Raw genomic sequence first — 19,119 nt, forward strand, 5'->3', positions numbered from 1 at the left:
TTTTTTTATTAGGGTTTGTATTTTTTCGTTTAATGGGAATACTCTGTACTTCTTTTGTTCCAGGCCACTAAACATTAGATCTTGTACGGATTTTTTGGAACGAGTGTCCGCCAGGCCCATTGTCGCCCTAACCATTTTTACCAGTGCATCCGTTTCATCTATTGGGAAACAGTTGTGGCCGCTTTCTGAAGATGCGGAGGAGGATGCTGAAGCTGTAGAGCTATCTGAATCCTCACTCGTGCTATCTCCCTCGCTGGAGCTGTAATCTGGAGTTTTTTCTTTACGTTTTCTTTTACGGTTTTTTACGCTTTTTAGTGCGTCTGCCACCTGGGTTTTAATTAAGTCTTTTAATTCAGATGTGAAACTCGGCGTCTCCTCATTAATGGTGTTCCTAATACATGACGCACAGAGTTTTTTAACCCACGAATCTGGCAAATCTGCTGAACAAAGTGGGCACACTTTATGTTTACTTTTCCCTTGGCATTTCTTTCCCTAGGAAACAATAAACCCCTATTAGAATATACACTTTCACGGAGGTCACTTACCCTCCTAATGTGAGGAAGATACCGGTTGTGGCTTTGAGGATGCCTCCTCCACTTGAACCACCGTCTCCCTCCTGGATCCACCAGAGCCTCTGCTGCGCTGGGATCCTGAGCTGCTGCGCTGCGTAGGTTTCCGTGACGAATGGCGCTCCTTCGGATTCTTTGTCACAGGGGCCTGTGAAATTTCTTCCACCGACTGCTCTATTCCACTCATGGTGGTAATTACTGAGCAGCGGTATGCCCCTTTTTTTCCGGTTTTTATGCTGACAGAGCGGCGCCAGGTAACTTCCGGTTTACCCAGAGGTACCTTGCGCCGACCCCGGAAGTGACCCCCGCGCCTGCGCAGTAAGTTGCCGGACCTCGCGCGCGCGCTCACTACTTGCCGGCTCACAGGAGGGACGGAGCTTCTGCAGCCGCCGCTGCACCCTGCGTCCTGCCGCTTGTCGGTGACCGGCGTCACCACCCCCTGTGCGCCTCATGGACCGGCGGAGGAAACCTCCAGGTAGCCGCCGCTACCTATTACCGACCACTCCATTGAAAAGAGAAGAGGCAGGCTCGGTAACCTCTTCACTGCCTCCCCTCCGCGCATATCCACGAGGCCCGCCGACCCCGGAACGCGCCTTCAGGGAGGAATCCACCTGAGACCGTGGCAGGGCCCCCCGCTGCCTGAACTCGGCCCGATGGTCCCTGGACTCCTGAATGGTGAGCTGTGGGATCCCCGTCGGGGACAGGAAACCGAACTGAGGTGGAGGAGAGGTCCCGCCTTTTTAACCTGTGGGTTTCCTGTCCCTGAGGGCGGATCCCTCTCTCTCGTTAGTGCCGTCATGGGGTAAGAGAAAAAAGGTTGAAGGTGATGACCAGGTGGCTGCCTTACAGATTTTGTCTATTGGTACCTCCGACCTTCCGGCCCAGGAGGTCACCATAGCTCTTGTAGAGTGCGCTTTTAGCCCCTCAGGAACTGTGTTTCCAGTGGATGAGTACGCCAAGGCTATCGCATCAGTTACCCAGCGAGCTATAGTGCTTTTGGAGGCTTTGAGTCCTTTCCTAGGTCCCTGAAAACAGATAAAGAGAGACTCTTCCTTCCTATGCTGTTGGGTGCATTCTAAGTAATGTATTGGACACCTTCTCACATCTAATGTGTGGAATCTTTCCTCTTTCTTATTTTTAGGATTTGCGCAGAAGGATTATTTCCTGGGACCTGTGGAAATTGGAAGCAACCTTGGGTAGATAAGGGGGGTCTGTTCTTCGTATTAAGGTACCTTCACACTGAACAACTTTTCAACGAGAACGACAGTGATCTGTGACGTTGCAGCGTCCTGGATAGCGATCTCGTTGTGTTTGACACGCAGCAGCGATCAGGATCCTGCTGTGACACCGCTGGTCGTCGCTGAAAGTCCAGAACTTTATTTGGTCGTCAGGTCGGCGTGATTTGTCATGTTTGACAGCAAAAGCAACGATGCCTGCAATGATTTTCAATGGAGCAAACAACCAGTGAGAACGATAAGTACGTCACTGGATCGCTCCTGCATCGCTCAGCTGTTGCCAGTGTTTGACGTCTCCTAGCGACCTAAACAGCGACACTGCAGCGATCGGCTCGTTGCTAGTGCATGCCCTTATCATCTCCCGCCTCGACTACTGCAACCTCCTACTCTCTGGACTCCCCTCTAGCACTCTGGCACCACTTCAATCCATCCTACACTCTGCTGCCCGACTAATCCACCTGTCCCCCCGCTATTCCCCAGCCTCTCCCCTGTGTCAAGCCCTTCACTGGCTTCCTATCGCCCAGAGACTCCAGTTCAAAACCCTCACACTGACATACAAAGCCATCCACAACCTGTCTCCTCCATACATCTGTGACATGGTCTCCCGGTACCTACCTACACGCGACCTCCGATCCTCCCAAGACCTCCTTCTCTACTCCCCTCTCATCTCTTCTTCCCATAACCGCATCCAAGACTTCTCCCGTGCTTCCCCCATACTCTGGAACTCTCTACCCCAACACATCAGACTTGCGCCTACCATAGAAACCTTCAAAAAGAACCTGAAGACTCATCTCTTCCGACAAGCCTACAGCCTGCAGTGATCCTCAACCTACTGAACAGCCGCACAGCCAGCTCTTCCCTCTCCTAGTGTATCCTCACCCACCCCCTGCAGACTGTGAGCCCTCGCGGGCAGGGTCCTCCCTCCTTATGTACTCGTGTGCCTTGTTATCTGCTCATGTTTAATGTATTTGTCTATATTTGCCCCGTATTCACATGTAAAGCGCCATGGAATAAATGGCGCTATAAAAATGTATAATAATAATAATAATAATAATATATCGCTGCAGCATCGCTAAATGTGACAGTACCTTTACCCTATCATCCATGATTTGCGTGAAGGGAGGATTTGCAGATAGAGCCTGGAGATCACTTATTCTACGGGCAGATGTTAAAGCTGTGAGAAGGGCCGTCTTAAGTGATAGGATTTTAAGTGGTATCGAATCTATGGGCTCAAACGGGGGTTCTGTCAGAGCTGACAAGACTAAATTTAAGTCCCAGGTTGGTAGTTTTTTTAATGTTTATGGGCTTAGAACGTACAGCAGCTTTAATAAACCTTGTTACCCATGGGTTAGCGGCAATATTCTCACTGTATAATGCACCTAAAGCCGCTATTTGCACTTTTAAGGTGCTCACCGAGAGGCCCATATCTAACCCTTTTTGTAGAAATTCTAATATCTTAACAACTGGGACCCCATCTTGTAGTCTTACCCCAGAGGTGGACAAACTTTTTCCAGGTTTTACCGTAGATTTTAGTTGTTCCTAGATACCCCATCTCTTAGTTGTTTCTCTAAGTTGTCTATCCAAATCATTAGAGATCTGGAAGTACACGCGGCTGCTATTGCAGGCCTTAAACATCCCCCTGCCGATTCCCAGGCCCCTTTAAGGAAGGTATCGGCTCTTTTATCGAGGGGATCCTTCAGAGTTCCCATGTCCTCAAAGGGCAACGCAAATTTTTTTTAAGCCTTAGCTACTGCTACGTCAAGTTTAGGGGCCTTATCCCATGACGTAGAAGACACTTCCTCGAAGGGATACTTCCTTTTAAGGGAGGGCACAGATGAATTCTTTCTTTCTGGTTTCTCCCACTCCTTTTTAATTAAAGCTTGAACATTTTCGTTAAGTGGAAAGACTCTGCGCTTTTTCTGGCCTAGGCCTCCAAACATGATGTCCTGTACTGTTTTGTCAGGACGTGGATCTAGGACCCCCATGGTCGATCTTACAGCCTTCAAAAGGGCATCTACTTCGTCTAAGGGGAAGCAGTGGCGACCACCGCTCTCAGAATCTGAGGAGGAGGATGAACCCCGCCTGTCTGAAACACCCTCTTCAGAACTAGAGGAATCGGAGTGAGAATAAGGTACAGGTGTTTTCTTTTTAACCCCTTCCCCTTTAAGGGATTTAAATGCTGTTTCTACCTCTGATCTTATTACGGATCGTAATTCAGAGGCAAAACTAGGGGTTTCTTCAAAGGACTTGTCCTATACAGGAACCACACAATTTCTTATCCCAGTTTTGCACCAAGGGTTTTCTGCATAGGGGACAGGACCTATGCTTAGTTTTCTCCGTTCTTTTTCTTGCCTAAAAATAAACGGAAAAGGGGACCCCAATTTGGTGAACTTTCACGAAGATCACTCACCCATCTTGTGCAGCCAAAGGTACCGGTTCTGGAGGAGGTAAAGGATCCTGTATGAGATCTGTAGTCGGTGGTGTCGGCTGGTTAGCCATACTGGAGGCTTTACTCTGCGGCATGGAATGGCTGCTGGAGCGAGTACTGCGGGTGCCGGCAGAGGATCTTATCTTTTGCGCATCTGGCTTGCGCTGGTCTTCATCTGCGCATGCGCGCTGCCCGGGACCCGGAAGTAGAACGCATTAGATTCGGTGCGGCGGCCATCTTTGTGCACCTCACACACGGTGCCTCCCGCCCCGAATCAGGAAGTGCCTCCGCATGGAGCCGCCTGAGGCACACCGGGTCCCTGAAGCCCCTACCCCAATCCGGGGAGGCGGCCGCGCTTCCCTCCGCACACTCTGCAGACCCTTCGGACCCAGAAGTGGCAGCGTCGGACACCACACCAGCTGTGACAGGGGCCTCCCCGCCGTCATAGCTCGACTGGCCGGCTACGGATCTTCAGGTACCGATCCTAGAGGGTTCCCTGTCAGGGACAGGAAACCAAAACTGACGCAGGAGAGAGGTACCGCCCTTTTATCCTATAGGTTTCCTGTCCCTGAAGGGCGGATCCACTCTCTCTGGTAGTGCTGTCATGGGCGACTGAGAATCTCGGCTTATACTTGAGTATATACAGTAAATTTTTTGTGAAAAAAAGTTAAATGTTCATTTTTTTTGTTTAAAAATTCCACAAAAATTTCTGTGAAACACCTGAAGGGTTAATAAACTTCTTGGATGTGGTTTTGAGCACCTTGAGGGGTGCAGTTTTTAGAATGGTGTCACACTTGGGTATTTTCTATCATATTGACCCCTCAAAGTGACTTCAAATGTGAGGTGATCCCTAAAAATAAAAATATGGTGTTGTAAAAACGAGAAATTGCTAGTTAACTTTTAACCCTTATAACTCCCTAACAAAAAAAAAAATTTGGTTCCAAATTTGTGTTGATGTAAAGTAGACATGTGGCAAATGTTACTTATTTAAGTATTTTGTGTGACATATCTCTGTGATTTAAGGGCATGAAAACTCAAAGTTGGAAAATTGCAAAATTTTCAAAGTTTTCGCCAAATTTCCGTTTTTTTTTTTTCACAAGGAAATTTTACCACTAACATGAAGTACAATAGGTCACGAGAAAACATGGTCAGAATCACCGGGATCCATGCAAGTATTCCAGAGTTATAACCTCAAAGGGACAGTGGTCAGAATTTTAAAAATTGGCTCGGTCATTTACATGCAAACCACCCTTGGGGGTTAAGGGCACAAATTAAAATTTTGACATTGCAAAATTTTAAACATTTTTGGCAGATTTGTTTTTTTTCATAAATAAAACGCAAGTCATAACGAATAAATTTTACCTTTAACATGAAGTACGATATGTCAGGAAAAAACATGCTCAGAATCAGCGCTATAACCTCATAAAGGGACAGTGGTCAGCATTGTAAAAATTGGCCTGGTCACAAAGTACAAAATTCACTTGGTCACTTAAAGAACACTTGGATGAGAAATGCACGATTGGTGGGCCATAAGCATCTAAAACTTGTTTTACCACCTAAATTAAAAAAAAAAAAAAAAAGTCCTTCTCCCTTCCCATCCAAGAGCAAACAATCAAATCAAAATACCATTTGACATGTACTTTCTCATTGTAAATGTGTTTATTGTTCTTTTTTACATTCGAAAAGTCACGTGTGTCAAATTCCAATGTTTACAGGCAGTCAGGCAGAGAACAGAATACAAAAACAGACAAAGAAAAAAGCTTATAATTGTACACTTTTTATAAAGGAATTTTAAAAAGCAGAAATGTTGAACACAAGCTGAAGGTCATGAGAAAAAGTAAAGCTGATCTGATTTTTGCTTTACAAAGGATGTACAAAAAACAAAAAAAATTTCAGTAGACAAAGCACAGTAGATCGGTGGGTTCTGCAAATTGGTAATAACATTTATCAAAAATGCTGGTGTATAGCAAGTGCATTAGTTAGCAATAGTGTAGGGGGAGGATTTGAGTAGGGAGTACACATTAGAATATAATACACTGCTTGAAAAAAAAAAAAAAAAAAAAAATCCCCTCCAATACTACGGAAAATTATCTGCTGGTAGATTAACCATGAAGTACATGGTTCCAATTGTGCCTTATTACCAGGACTATGGGATTTGTCCCTTTCACCACACAAATCCCCAGTATTCACATACTCTTATTAAATACAAATAAAATACCCTTGTGCAGTGGTATTGTGCCAAGTTCCCAGTAACACACAAAAAGCAGTTTTTGGGCTAGGACTACATGGTGACTATCCGAGACATGTCAAACGGCCAAAGTTTACTAGCTGTCGCTGCTCCATCACAGTGCAATAGGAATAAATGGGCTCGATCCCGAGGGTACTACGACCATGGCCGGTCACAAAATGTCTCATGCAGTAGGACCTTGAGACTTACTTGTCATGGTACCTCAGCGTTGCACTGCGACCCCATTCACTTGTATTGCGCTGCGATGTAGAAGCCAAATATAGCTATCTAGTCACACCCAAAGCGGCCGTGTATCCCCAGCCTTATTGGTTTACTAAACGCATAAAGAGTATATGCTACTACATGACAGGAGGGCCCACAGAGACACTGCAAAGTTGGCACACATGTTAAGTTAGAATAAGGAAAAGATTGGGGCACAGGAATAAGCATAAAAATAAGAACAGACCTACAAGATTGTTGTGGTTGCAGACCTGGAAAAAAAAATAAAAAAAATGGGAAAGATGAACAAGCTCCATGTTCACATTCAATTTCCGGTCCAGTTTCTGGTCTGTGGGGCCCCAGTTGGTCTTGGACCACTTGCACATGTCACAAGATTGCTATGTGGGCATGTTAGAACGTAACAATCGCTTCTTGTTAAAGTCTGGACTTTTATTAGCACAAGACGGTTACGACCAGTATACAAAACTAACATTGTCTGTAGGGTTTGTAAGGCCATTTTGTGGGTCTGGAAAAAAATGGGCACATTAGAGCTAAGGGCTGGAGGACTGCAAAGAAGCAGGTAGGAAAGATAAAAGTAGGGAAGAAATAATTGGGTGACAACTACATGAGTCTCAGCTGGGAGGATATGAAATTAAAATAGTGTAAACCATGACTTGGGTAACGGGATCGTGCAACTTGCCATTTATCATATTGTGCTATGCAAGTACAGCTAACCCCCTCAAGCTCAAACGCTCATTTCCAGTGTTGATTCCTTGCTGTTATGTCTGGTAAGCCATTTTGGAAGGGGAAATTCAGAAAGTAGAATAAGTTAAAAAGATTCCAAAAACACAATATGGCACAAAAAACAAACAAGTAACTCCCAGAATCCCACATGTGCTTTTTACTTACAAAACAGGATTGTTTAGGTGTATAGATTGTATGGGTAGAGAAGGAGGCACTGCATATACATTCGAAACTTTGTGCCGATTTTTTCCACAGTTTCACTCGTGCCTAACTCTATATAGACGTTTATGTGGAGAAAAATGAAACAAAACCAAGGATACATACATGTACAGTACAAATGGTGCATATAGCTCTTTGCTACTGAAGTCTCTGGCATTGTATAGCAGGTGGTGCAGCAGCAAAAGAAGCTACTCTCTGTTCTTCTAATCTTCTTTCCAAAAAGGTTCTAAGACGTTACTTATAGGATTGAGCAACGCTGCTTCTTCCTGTGTTTTCGGACCTGCAGAGCTGCCCGTGTTGCCATTTCAAACACTTCCCGGACTCCATCTTTGGTCTTAGCAGAACATTCCAGATAACCAAAGGCGTTAATTCTATTGGCCATTTCTCTTCCGTCTTCTGGTTTAACAGGCTCCTGTGGCACACAAGCAAATTAATGAATTTATTGTGTGAATATAAATATATGTCTATCATCTTACATGTACTGAACGCATCTCTTATCAAGCTTTTGAGCATCTACATTTATCTTAAGCAATGCCCAAGCAAAAATCCGGATATAAACGTCACCACTCTGTATTGAGAGAGAAAAAAAAAAATTAACTAAGCAGCTCACACAACACAATTGTGGCATTTATAATTAAGAGGGTGATCAGCTACTAAAAACCTTTGCTGGTAAATCTTTCCCCGTGGGAACTTAGAACAGCCTCTATAGAGAGGAGGAGGATTTGAACTCTAGTGCCACCTATCGAACATACCACCTGGAAATCAGTAATGATCCATTAACGAGCCATGGCACATGACTAAGCCTGAAATGCGTGTCGGCTTTAGCTTTTATCCTGTTTGCCCTTCCTCAGTGCAAAGAAACAAGTCTGCATTGATATATCCCAAGCCAAGGGGTAAGGTTTCTTAAAGGGTTAATATTCAATTTTAGATTTGCTACCCCCAATAGGTGTCACTAGAGTTCAAGTGCTCTTCTCTAAAGAAAATTTGCATATTTTCTTAGAGGATCACTGCATGGCATTTGAGTTTCCTTACCCTGGCCTGGCACTACGTTACCCCCGGAGACCTCCATGGAGAAAATCAAGTATGTGGAAAACGAACTTGCATGATCTTTCTTAAAGCAGATGTACATTACTTTTATGTTGATGAACAATCCTAATGAGAAGTCATTAATATCAGGTCGGTGGGGGTGCAACTGCGAGATGTGTGTTGGCTCACCATTGTGCTATAAATGTGTATACCGGTGTCCGCATCAGTATTATACTGTGTCGGTTGTAAATAAGTAATCATCTGAAGTAATGTTCAGTTATTCAGCCACCAGGGTCCGTTCGCCAAGTAGAACGGAAAGATTATAATAGATATGTATTCTGTGTAAAAACACCCAAGAGTTTAGAAAATAAATCAATTTTGATATGCACTGATCAGTCCCATATTAAAAGTGATTCCCAGTGACGACAAACTGAAGTTTTGATGCATCAATGCCCTGCTTGGTACAGGGGTGAAGATCTAAGCGGGGGAGGATGTGGATCACAGGAAGTGGAAGTGCAGCAATCTTGGATACAATTGTCAGTTAAGGACAGAGGGAGGACATGCCAATGAGGAACCCTGCAACATCCGCTTGTGAAAGCATCCCACCAGGATGAGAGAGTGGTGCTGATCGTATCCGTGACCAGATTCTGTCGAGATGGGAGATTTCTATCAGAAATGCTGCAGAGACAGAAAAGGCCGGGACCTAGTGTGAAATGTTGGAAGTCGCTGAGGAGTCAAGTAACAGTTTTCAGCAGTACTGTTCACCTGCTGGAGGAACCCTACATCTGTCTGTACGCACCGATTTTTTTTTTTTGCTGGAGCAGACCCCAGCAGTGAGAAAACCAAGGTCTACTGTGCACACACACACACACACACACCTCACAACATTCTGTCGCCAAAATACTCAAGACTGAGATAGGTCCTGTAGTTAGATAGGCATATTGACTGTTTCACGGTTATTTCCAAGATCAGCGTCCGAAACTTCCCTATTTGCCGCAACGTTTCCGATTTGTTCCATAGTTAAGAATTCTAATTCATGTCTAGGTGCTGACATGGCATGTAACAGACTTCAGACCAAACACTAACTTTTTTTTGTTTCAAGAGAGCTTGAGAAACATTATAGCAAGGGATATTTGCTCAACTTTGCTAGACTTAAGTTTCCGGCTAAATAGTCAGAATAGTTGGTTAATTGCGGACACTCCACTGAAACTGCCCTCACTAAAGTCTCTAATGATCTAATAACAGCTAAATCCAAAGGTCATTGCTCTCTGCCGATTCTTCTGGATCTATCTGCCGCATTTGATACTGTGGATCACCAGCTCCTTCTCACTATGCTCGGCTCCTTAGGCCTCAAGGACAGCCCTCTCCTGGCTCTCCTCCTACCTCTCTGACCGCTCCTTCACTGTATCTTTTGCCAGCTCCTCTTCCTCTCCTCGTCCCTTTACTATTGGGGTTCCGCAGGGCTCAGTCCTAGGCCCCCTCCTTTTCTATACACTGCCCCTATTGGACAAACAATCATCAGATTTGGGTTCCAGTAACATCTCTATGCTGATGACCCCCAATTATACACTTCTTCCCCTGACATCACCCCTACCCTAATTAAAAATACCAAGGATTGTCTGTCTGCTGTCTCTAACATCATGTCCTCCCTCTATCTGAAACTAAATCTCTCCAAAACTGAACTACTTGTGTTTCTCCCTTCTACTAACCTCACTCTACCCAACATCGAAATTACCCTGGAGGGTTCAACCATAACTCCCAAGCAGCGTGCCTGCTGTCTTGGGGGTCATATTCGACACCGAACTTTCCTTTACTCCCTATATCCGATCACTCACTCGCTCCTGTCACCTGCATCTTAAAAATATCTCCAGAATCCAACCTTTTCTCACCTTTGAAACTGCTAAGACTCTTACTGTCGCTCTTATTCATTCTCGTCTGGACTACTGCAACTCTCTTCTGATCGGTCTCCCTCTTACCAAACTTTCGCCTCTCCAATCCATCTTGAATGCGCCAGCCAAGGTCATTTCTGTCCAGCAGCTTCACCGATGCCTACATCTTGTGCCAGTCATTACACTGGCTACCCATTCGCTACAGGGTCCAGTATAAACTCATCTCTCTCACCCACAAAGCTCTCCACAGTTCTACACTGCCTTATATCTCCTCTCTCATCTCTGTCTATCGCCCTACACGTGCCCTCCGTTCTACAAATGACCTAAGGCTAACATCCCCTGTAATCCGAACCTCACATCTCCAACTCCAAGACTTCTCTCGTGCTGCGCCAGCTCTCTGGAATGCACTTCCCTAGACGATCAGATTGATACCTAGCCCCGACCTATTCAAGCGCACTTTAAAAATCCATCTCTTCAGACAAGCCTACCACATCAACTACTCAGTAAACTAACTTGCCCTGTTCCCTCCTTCCAAATATTATTCTGAATCTGCACCCTACTATTCATCTGTCTCCACACCCTCCATGCACATGATGCTTGACTCTTGCACTTAAACACACGGGCTGATGACCGGATCATGCAGCTTTATATGAAAATCCCTATTATAATTGCCAGACCTGAAATAACAAGCACTTTTCACCTATTGTGTTCCCCCCATTTCCTTGTAGATTGTAAACTTGTGAGCAGGGACCTCACTCCTAAGGGTACCTTCACACAACGATATCGCTAGCGATCCGTGACGTTGCAGCGTCGTGGCTAGCGATATCGTTGAGTTTGACAGGCAGCAGCGATCAGGATCCTGCTGTGCCATCATTGGTCGGAGCAGAAAGTCCAGAACTTTATTTAGTCGCTGGACTCCCTGCAGACATCGCTGAATCGGCGTGTGTGACGCCGATTCAGCGATGTCTTTACTGGTAACCAGGGTAAACATCGGGTTACTAAGCGCAGGGCTGTGCTTAGTAACCCGATGTTTACCCTAGTTACCAGCGTAAACGTAAAAAAAGAAACAAACACTACATACTTACATTCCGGTGTCTGTCCCCCGGCGCTGTGCTTCTCTGCACTGTGAGCGCCGGCCAGCCGGAAAGCAGAGCACCGCGGTGACGTCACCGCTGTGCTTTCCGGCTGGCGCTCACAGTCAGTGCAGAGAAGCAGAGCGCCGAGTGCAGAGAAGCAGAGCGCCGGAGGACAGACAGCGGAAGGTAAGTATGTAGTGGTTTTTTTTTTTACGTTTACGCTGGTAACCAGGGTAAACATCGGGTTACTAAGCGCGGCCCTGCGCTTGGTAACCCGATGTTTACCCTGATTACCAGGGGACCGGCATCGTTGGTCGCTGGAGAGCTGTGTGTGACAGCTCTCCAGCGACGCTGCAGCGATCGGGATCGTTGTCTGGATCGCTGCAGCGTCGCTAAATGTGACGGTACCTTAATGTCACTGTTTAAATTGTCTTAACTTGTACTGAATTTATTGTCTGTACATGTTGTCGTCATCATCATCATCTTTATAAACCTTTGAAAGACTTAAAAACCCTCTTATTAACAAATTAAGGTCTTCCACTGACCACCCATTATTAAACATACTGTCGTCACGCTGATGGCTATTATGCACACCACAGCATCTTTCTGACTCAAACCCCACCGACACCTGCATTATTCAAAGTGAAGCAGGTTCCCATACTTCTTTGTAACCTACTATATACCGTAATTGTTTAAGGGTCACTTACGTCTGTCTCGGACATCCCACGTCGCTGATTAGTCGCGGCCCAAGGCCACGACCAATTAGCAACGGGCGCAGTCCGGCCACGAATTGGCCCCTCCCTCCCCCCCAGTCAGCGCCCACATAGCGTTAACCGGACTGCCTCAGGCTGTGTGCACATGTTGCGGTTTTTTCGCTATGCAGCATCAAAAGTAAAAACATATAATGTTAAAAATAATAAAAAATCATTATATACTCAACCCCCGGATCCCAGCCCAGGCCTTTCCCGCTCCGGTCCCCAGAATGCATTGCGGCAATGACCGGAGATGACGTAGCGGTCTCGCGAGACCGCTACATCATCACGTGTTATTGCCGTTTGGGAACGAAGCAGGAAAGGCCTGGGCTGGATCCGGGGGCCGTCGGAGGGTGAGTATATAGCTAATTTTTTTTTTTTTAACAGGGATACGGTGCCCACATTGCTATATACTGCATGGGCTGTGCAATATAATACGGTGGCTGTGCAATATACCGCGTGGGCTGTGCAATATACCGCGTGGGCGGCCGCGAACAATCAGCGACAGGCGCATTCCAACCGCGAATTGGCACGGGATTTGAATCACGTTTCACTAATTGGTCGCACCCGGTCAGCTGAATTCAGTATATTCATTGTATTATTCTAAAATCTTCACAAATAAAACTACATATAAATTCTAGAATACCCAATGCGTTGGAATCGGGCCACCATCTAGTACACCAATATTTATCCAGAAATCTTTACCCTGCAAAATTCCTATTTTTTGGACTTTCTACCACCCCTACAACAGTGTGCAAATTGGTGACCTATTTTTTTTTTTAATTTTCTTCTCTTCCTCATAAAACGTTCAGCGTAAAAAAAAATTAAAAAGTGAAAAAAAATTCATTTAGCCATAATGTTAAATGTACCCTGTCTGGAGGAAACTTTTCCTTTTCCTTGCGTCTATGAAATCATTCAGCTGAAGATGCACTGATCTTGTTTGTTAACATTTGGCTTACGTCAAATTTTTCTCTGATGTGCTTCATAAATTGTCTAAACAACCAGACTGATTTTTTTTTTGTTTCATACTTACTTGTTTCATCTTTGTCAGCTCCCTCCGGGTGTGCTCATCGTTTCTAAGATCTTTTTTGTTCCCGACTAGAATGATAGGAACATTAGGGCAGAAATGTTTCACTTCAGGAGTCCACTTCTCTGGAATGTTTTCTGTTTTTTTTACAAAAAAGGAAAAACAAGAAATAAAAACATTTTTTAGGCATTTATGTAAAACTGATGCCATGTCATAAAAGGGGCATCATAATAGAGTAGGCTCCAACCACATTGGTCCATTACTTGTTTTCAGTTTGTCTCATGTCAAAGAAGAATTACAAAATGCCCGGACTATGAAATGTCCCAGAACCAAAATCCTAAAAAGTATAAAACTAAACAAGGACCAATTTTAGACCGAGGCACACTGGTATGCTTAGCACAGGGCCTCAAGTCGTAATGCATGACATGGGTTCTAGAAACAGGAGAATCCAAGTTTAATGCTCCGCTATTTATTAAACCCATCGGCTTGGTGAAGTTAATAAAATCAGTGTTACTCACCCCTTCCCGGCTCTAGCGCCAACTCGCCATGTGATTTTGTACAGGCTGCATGGGGAGATATCCACACTACAGCACTTGATAGTACTTCTCTATGGTCTCAGCGGGAATGCCGATGTACACAAGCGGCTGTGATTGGCCGCAACAGTCACATGGCACTATAGTCGTGACATCACCCTTGTAGCCTGTAAACCAGTGTTCCCCAACTCCGGTCCTCAAGAGCCACTAACAGGTCATGTTTTCAGGATTTCCTTAGTATTGCACAGGTGATAATTGCATCACCTGTGCAATACTAAGGAAATCCTGAAAACATGACCTGTTGGTGGCTCTTGAGGTCCGGAGTTGGGGAACACTGCTGTAAACAATCACTGGGAGCAGCGGCTGAGAGCTGGTGCTGGTGTAGTGGAGAGAAAGTCATATCGATTTTAGTATTTTTAAACTACAGCAAGCTGATGGCATTAATCTCTTTAATGCATGCAAGCAGCATAACAGTATCAGTTTTGTCCATAGTACTCCTTTTAGGGTATGTTTCCACGTGTCGTATTTGCTGCAGATTTAATGCTGCATACAGCTGCAGTGTCCGATCCACAGCATCCAGATGTTACAGCATAGTGGAGGGGATTTTATGAAATCCCATCTACACTATGCGTTCAAAAGACGCAGGCAGCAGACCTGTGTATACGCGCATGCAACGCATCTTTATAGACCACAGCATGTCTATTTATCTTGCCAAGATGCTCAGTCTCCACAAGATAAATAGCACAGTTCTATGTATAGGATGCAGAGATTCCGCTTGTGTTCAATGAACACATGAGAAATCGCCGTGCGTACAAAAGCCGGCAGCACTTTGGACGGGGCGGGTGTCCGCTGAGCCCAAAGCGCTGCCATTCCAGACCGTGGAAACATATACTAACAGAGAAACAATGATTTAAGATCTATCTTATTTTATTTTTGGCACAGTAGGGAAAGGACAATGGATCACTCAGAGAAGGCAAAAATGGTATAAAAAAAAAGTGCATTGCACCAAATAGTTAGAATGCAATGATATAAATGGCCCTGCATTCCCCTCAGATCATCTCTTCCCTGTCGTTACACTGATATAGGGATTCTCTTACCTAAACTGTCTGGGCTGTCAATGGAGAAACACATCAGAATGACATCGGTATCCGGGTATGAGAGTGGGCGCAGTCGGTCGTAATCCTCCTGTCCCGCTGTGTCCCACAGAGCCAGTTCCACCTACATTGAAATAACCTAATTAGTCCGCACAGAAGGAAGGATTATAGGATTAGGAGCGAGCAGGAGGGATGAAGAGAAAAGTGGAGCTTGAGAGGTGCTCGGCATTTAGCGCATACAGATTGTATAACTGGCACAAATACCAAGAAGATTTCAACAAGCCGGCCAAGAGCCATGCAATTAAAATGTAAACGCTCACCCAAGATTTGTGTATAGGAGAAACACATACAAAGACTGAACTACCGTATATACTCAAGTATAAGCCAACCCCCTAATTTTGCCACAAAAAACTGGGAAAACTTATTGACTCGAGTATAAGCCTAGGGTAGGAAATGCAGCAGCTACTGGTAAATTTCAAAAATAAAAATAGATGCTCCATACCGTTCATAATTGCCCCATAGATGCTCCATATACAACTGTGCTATATAGAATGCTCTGCACCGTTCATTATGGCCCCATAGATGCTCCACATAAAGCTGTGCCATATGGAATGCTCTATACCGTTCATTATGGCCCCATAGATGCTCCTTATTATGGCCCCATAGATGCTCCATATATAATGCTGTGCCATATAGAATGCTGCTGGTGCTGCAATAAAAAATAAATAAATAAATCACATACTCACCTCTCTTCGCTCAGGACGCCAGCGCTTTCAATATTTACCTGCTCCTCGTGCGGCTCCGTCTCCAGCACTGACGCTCAGCAGAGGGCGCTCACTGACTACGTCACCGCGCCCTCTAACCTGAGCGTCACTGCTAGAGGACGCTGCAGACGGAGCCGCACCAGAGCGAGGAGCAGGTAAATATCGCGCAGCGCTGCGCTCCCCGTATACTTACCTGCTGCGGTGCGGTCCCTGCAGTCCCTGGCTTCCCCGGCGCTGCAGCTTCTTCCTGTAATTGAGCGGTCACAGTTACCGATCATTTACAGCAATGAATATGCGGCTCCTCCCCTATGGAGGCGGAGCCGCCTATTCATTTCTGTAATGAGCGGTGCCATGCGACCACTCAGTACAGGAAGAATTTGCAGCGCCGGGGAAGCCAGGGACTGCAGGGACCGCGCCGCAGCAGGTAAGTATAACTACACAGCCCCCGCTCCCCCTCACCTGCCGACCTCCCGGTATATGACTTGAGTATAAGCCGAGAGGGGGACTTTCAGCCCAAAAAAATGGGCTGAAAATCTCGGCTTATACTCGAGTATATACGGTAAAACCAATTCTGCCAACATTACACATTTGCCAATTCCTGTTGGACCATCCAGGGTAATATTACCATTATACTCCAAAAACACCCAGAAGGCGAAGAGATGTTTACATGTTAATCAAGGGTAAATCAATTGTGGAATGCACGATGCCAAATCTCCCCACTTTGATAGCTGTGCTCAATCGTCTGACAGTTAACCATGCATCCAGACTCCCCCATACACATGAACCCTATGCTTGACCAACATTCTTGTGTTTTCAGTAGGGAGAGGTTGGTGTTCTGTGCTGCAAAACGTCTTGTGGCGAATAATCTCCAAGGGGACAAAAAGGATCAGGTGTTTAAAAAGGGAATCTGTCAGCAGGTATTTGCTATGTGATCTGAGGGCATCATGAAGTAGGAGCTGTGACACTGATTTCAACAATATGTCACAAGGCTGTGTGCGGTTTCAATATAAAAGGTTTTATCAGTAGGAGATAATTACTGCCCCAGACTACAGCTCGCGTGCCGCTTGGTCCAACAGTCAGAAGACTGTAATAAATATTAGATGGTTAGTCAGTCCCATTAAAATTATCAGGTTTGGTTAAACTTAATCTAATGTGGGTAGGAGGTAACCTGAAAAATGATAATAACAGCCAGGCTTTTTTAAAAAAAAAAATTTTCTCCAAGTATTCTATTATTCTCATCATGGAGAATTGCATGCCACATCAAGGAGGTATCTGTATGCAATGCTTTTATAAAACATACAAGAAACTGGGAAATCTAAAGACACTTGGGGCGTCTTGATGATTAAACATGTTTGACAAGTGAAAAGGAAAAAAGTGTTGGTAAATTCTGCAAGATCCTTTACTTATAGTGTTCAGCAACACCATTATTACCACTGGTAGCAGGGCATGGGGTCAGCCAGTACTATCATAATGACTGAACACATCTGAATAAAGGAATTTGATCCCACCCACCCCCTGAAAAAAAAAAAAAAAAACGGTAAGAAAACAATTATTCACAACAGAGCTAACGGACACACAGTCATGGCCGAAATTGTTCGTACCCTTGAAATTGTTCGAGAAAATTATGTATTTCTCCCAGAACATTACACAGTTATACACGTTTATTTCCTTTGTGTGTAATGGAACAACATATAAAGGAAATAAACATGTGTATAACTAAATGTGTAATTGTAATAATATTCGGGGAGAAGTGCCGTACTTTATTTTCTCGAACAATGTCAAGGGTGCCAACATTTTCGCCCACGACTGTACAAGGAGGAGCACATGCCTTATTGGGCAGTAGAATTTCTGGTTTCTCACCTGTTTTCCATCCACTTCAATATCGGCAATGTAGTTCTCAAAGACTGTTGGCACATACACCTCCGGAAACTGATCCTTGCTGAACACAATTAAGAGACAGGTTTTCCCGCATGCACCATCTCCAACAATTACCAGCTTTTTCCGAATCGCTGCCATTCCTGCAGAGAGAATTAGGGATTTTAATTATTCATAGTTTACATCTATTATGGGAAAATCTCATGTCAATCATAGTAACTGAAAAAGCTGTAGAGTTGTCTCAATCCATTTATTTTTATCTCCACCGGACATAGACTAGACTGAGGACTATGCGTAAAATGAAGAGGGGATGTGAAGCCCTGAAAAATAAAAGGAATTCTACCATGCTATTGATACTTAACCCCTTCAAGAAGGTGCACTTTTTAATTTTTGCGCTTGTTTTCGCTCCCCTTTTTCCCCAGAGCCATAACTTATTTTTATGTCAATATGGGTGTGTGAGGGCATTTTTTTTTTTTTTTTGCGGGACACGTACTTTTGAACGACACCATTAGTTTTACAACATTGTGTACTCAAAAACAGGGGGGAAAAAATTCTAAGTTCGGCGAAATTGAAAAAAAAAAAAAAAAAAAAAAAAAAGTGCAATTCCACAACTTTTTTTGGATTTTCTTCTTCATGTTCACCAAATGCTAAATCTGACCTGCCAGTATGAATCTCCAGTTCATTATGAGTTCATAGAAACCAAACATGTCTACATTCTTTTTTATTTAAGTGGTAAAATAAAACGCAGAGATTATAAAAAAAAAAAATTAAAATTAAAAATTGGGGCATTTTCCCGAGACACGTAGCGTCTCCATTTTCCGTGATCTCGGATTGGGTGACTGCTTATTTTGTGTGCGCAGAGATTACATTTTATTGATACCATTTTGATGTAGATAAGATCCTTTGATCGCCCATTATTGCATTTTAATGCAATGTTGCGGTGACCAAAAAAAGTAATACTGGCATCTTGACTTTTATCTAGTTATGCTGTTTAGCAATCGGGTTAATTTTTTTATATTGATCAGGAGATTCTGAACCCGGCGATCCCAAATATGTGTATGTTTTTTTTTTTGTTTTGTTTTTTATTGCTTTAACTCGAAATGGGAGACTAGAAGCTGCCATAACCCGATCGGCTCTGCTACATTCAGCCCATGATCAGATCACCTGTATGTACTGTTGCAGAATTGCTGACTTGCTATGAGCACCTACCACCAGGTGGCGCTCATAGCAAGCTGGCAATGACAACCATAGAGGTCTGTAGGAGACCTCTGGTTGTCATACCAACCCATCGGGGATTTCCGTCCTGATTGCACCCGCAGAGTTCTGGGCACATGTCAGCTGTTCAAAACAGCTGACATGTCGGGAAAGATGTGGGCTCAGTGCCAGAGCCAACATCAAAAGGGGGAGACAGGACATGCGCATGTAGTGAAGAGGTTAAAAGG

General features: G+C 44.5%; 1 protein-coding gene across 2 annotated transcripts in view; it reads right to left on the bottom strand.

Annotated features, from left to right (window-relative positions):
- Positions 1-5,872: 5,872 nt before the first annotated feature.
- Positions 5,873-19,119, bottom strand: part of RHOC (ras homolog family member C) — a 79,387-nt gene continuing 66,140 nt past the window's right edge. For both annotated transcript variants that reach the window (XM_069761741.1, XM_069761739.1), the window contains 4 exons: positions 17,663-17,820; positions 15,042-15,162; positions 13,418-13,548; positions 5,873-8,053 (listed from right to left, as the gene is read on the bottom strand). In XM_069761741.1, the coding sequence (XP_069617842.1) occupies positions 7,880-8,053; positions 13,418-13,548; positions 15,042-15,162; positions 17,663-17,818 (582 nt within the window). In that variant the 5' untranslated portion in view covers positions 17,819-17,820 and the 3' untranslated portion in view covers positions 5,873-7,879. The remainder of the gene's footprint in view (positions 8,054-13,417; positions 13,549-15,041; positions 15,163-17,662; positions 17,821-19,119) is intronic.

This window comes from Ranitomeya imitator, chromosome 3 (genome assembly GCF_032444005.1).
Source record: "Ranitomeya imitator isolate aRanImi1 chromosome 3, aRanImi1.pri, whole genome shotgun sequence".
Lineage (NCBI taxonomy): Eukaryota > Metazoa > Chordata > Amphibia > Anura > Dendrobatidae > Ranitomeya > Ranitomeya imitator.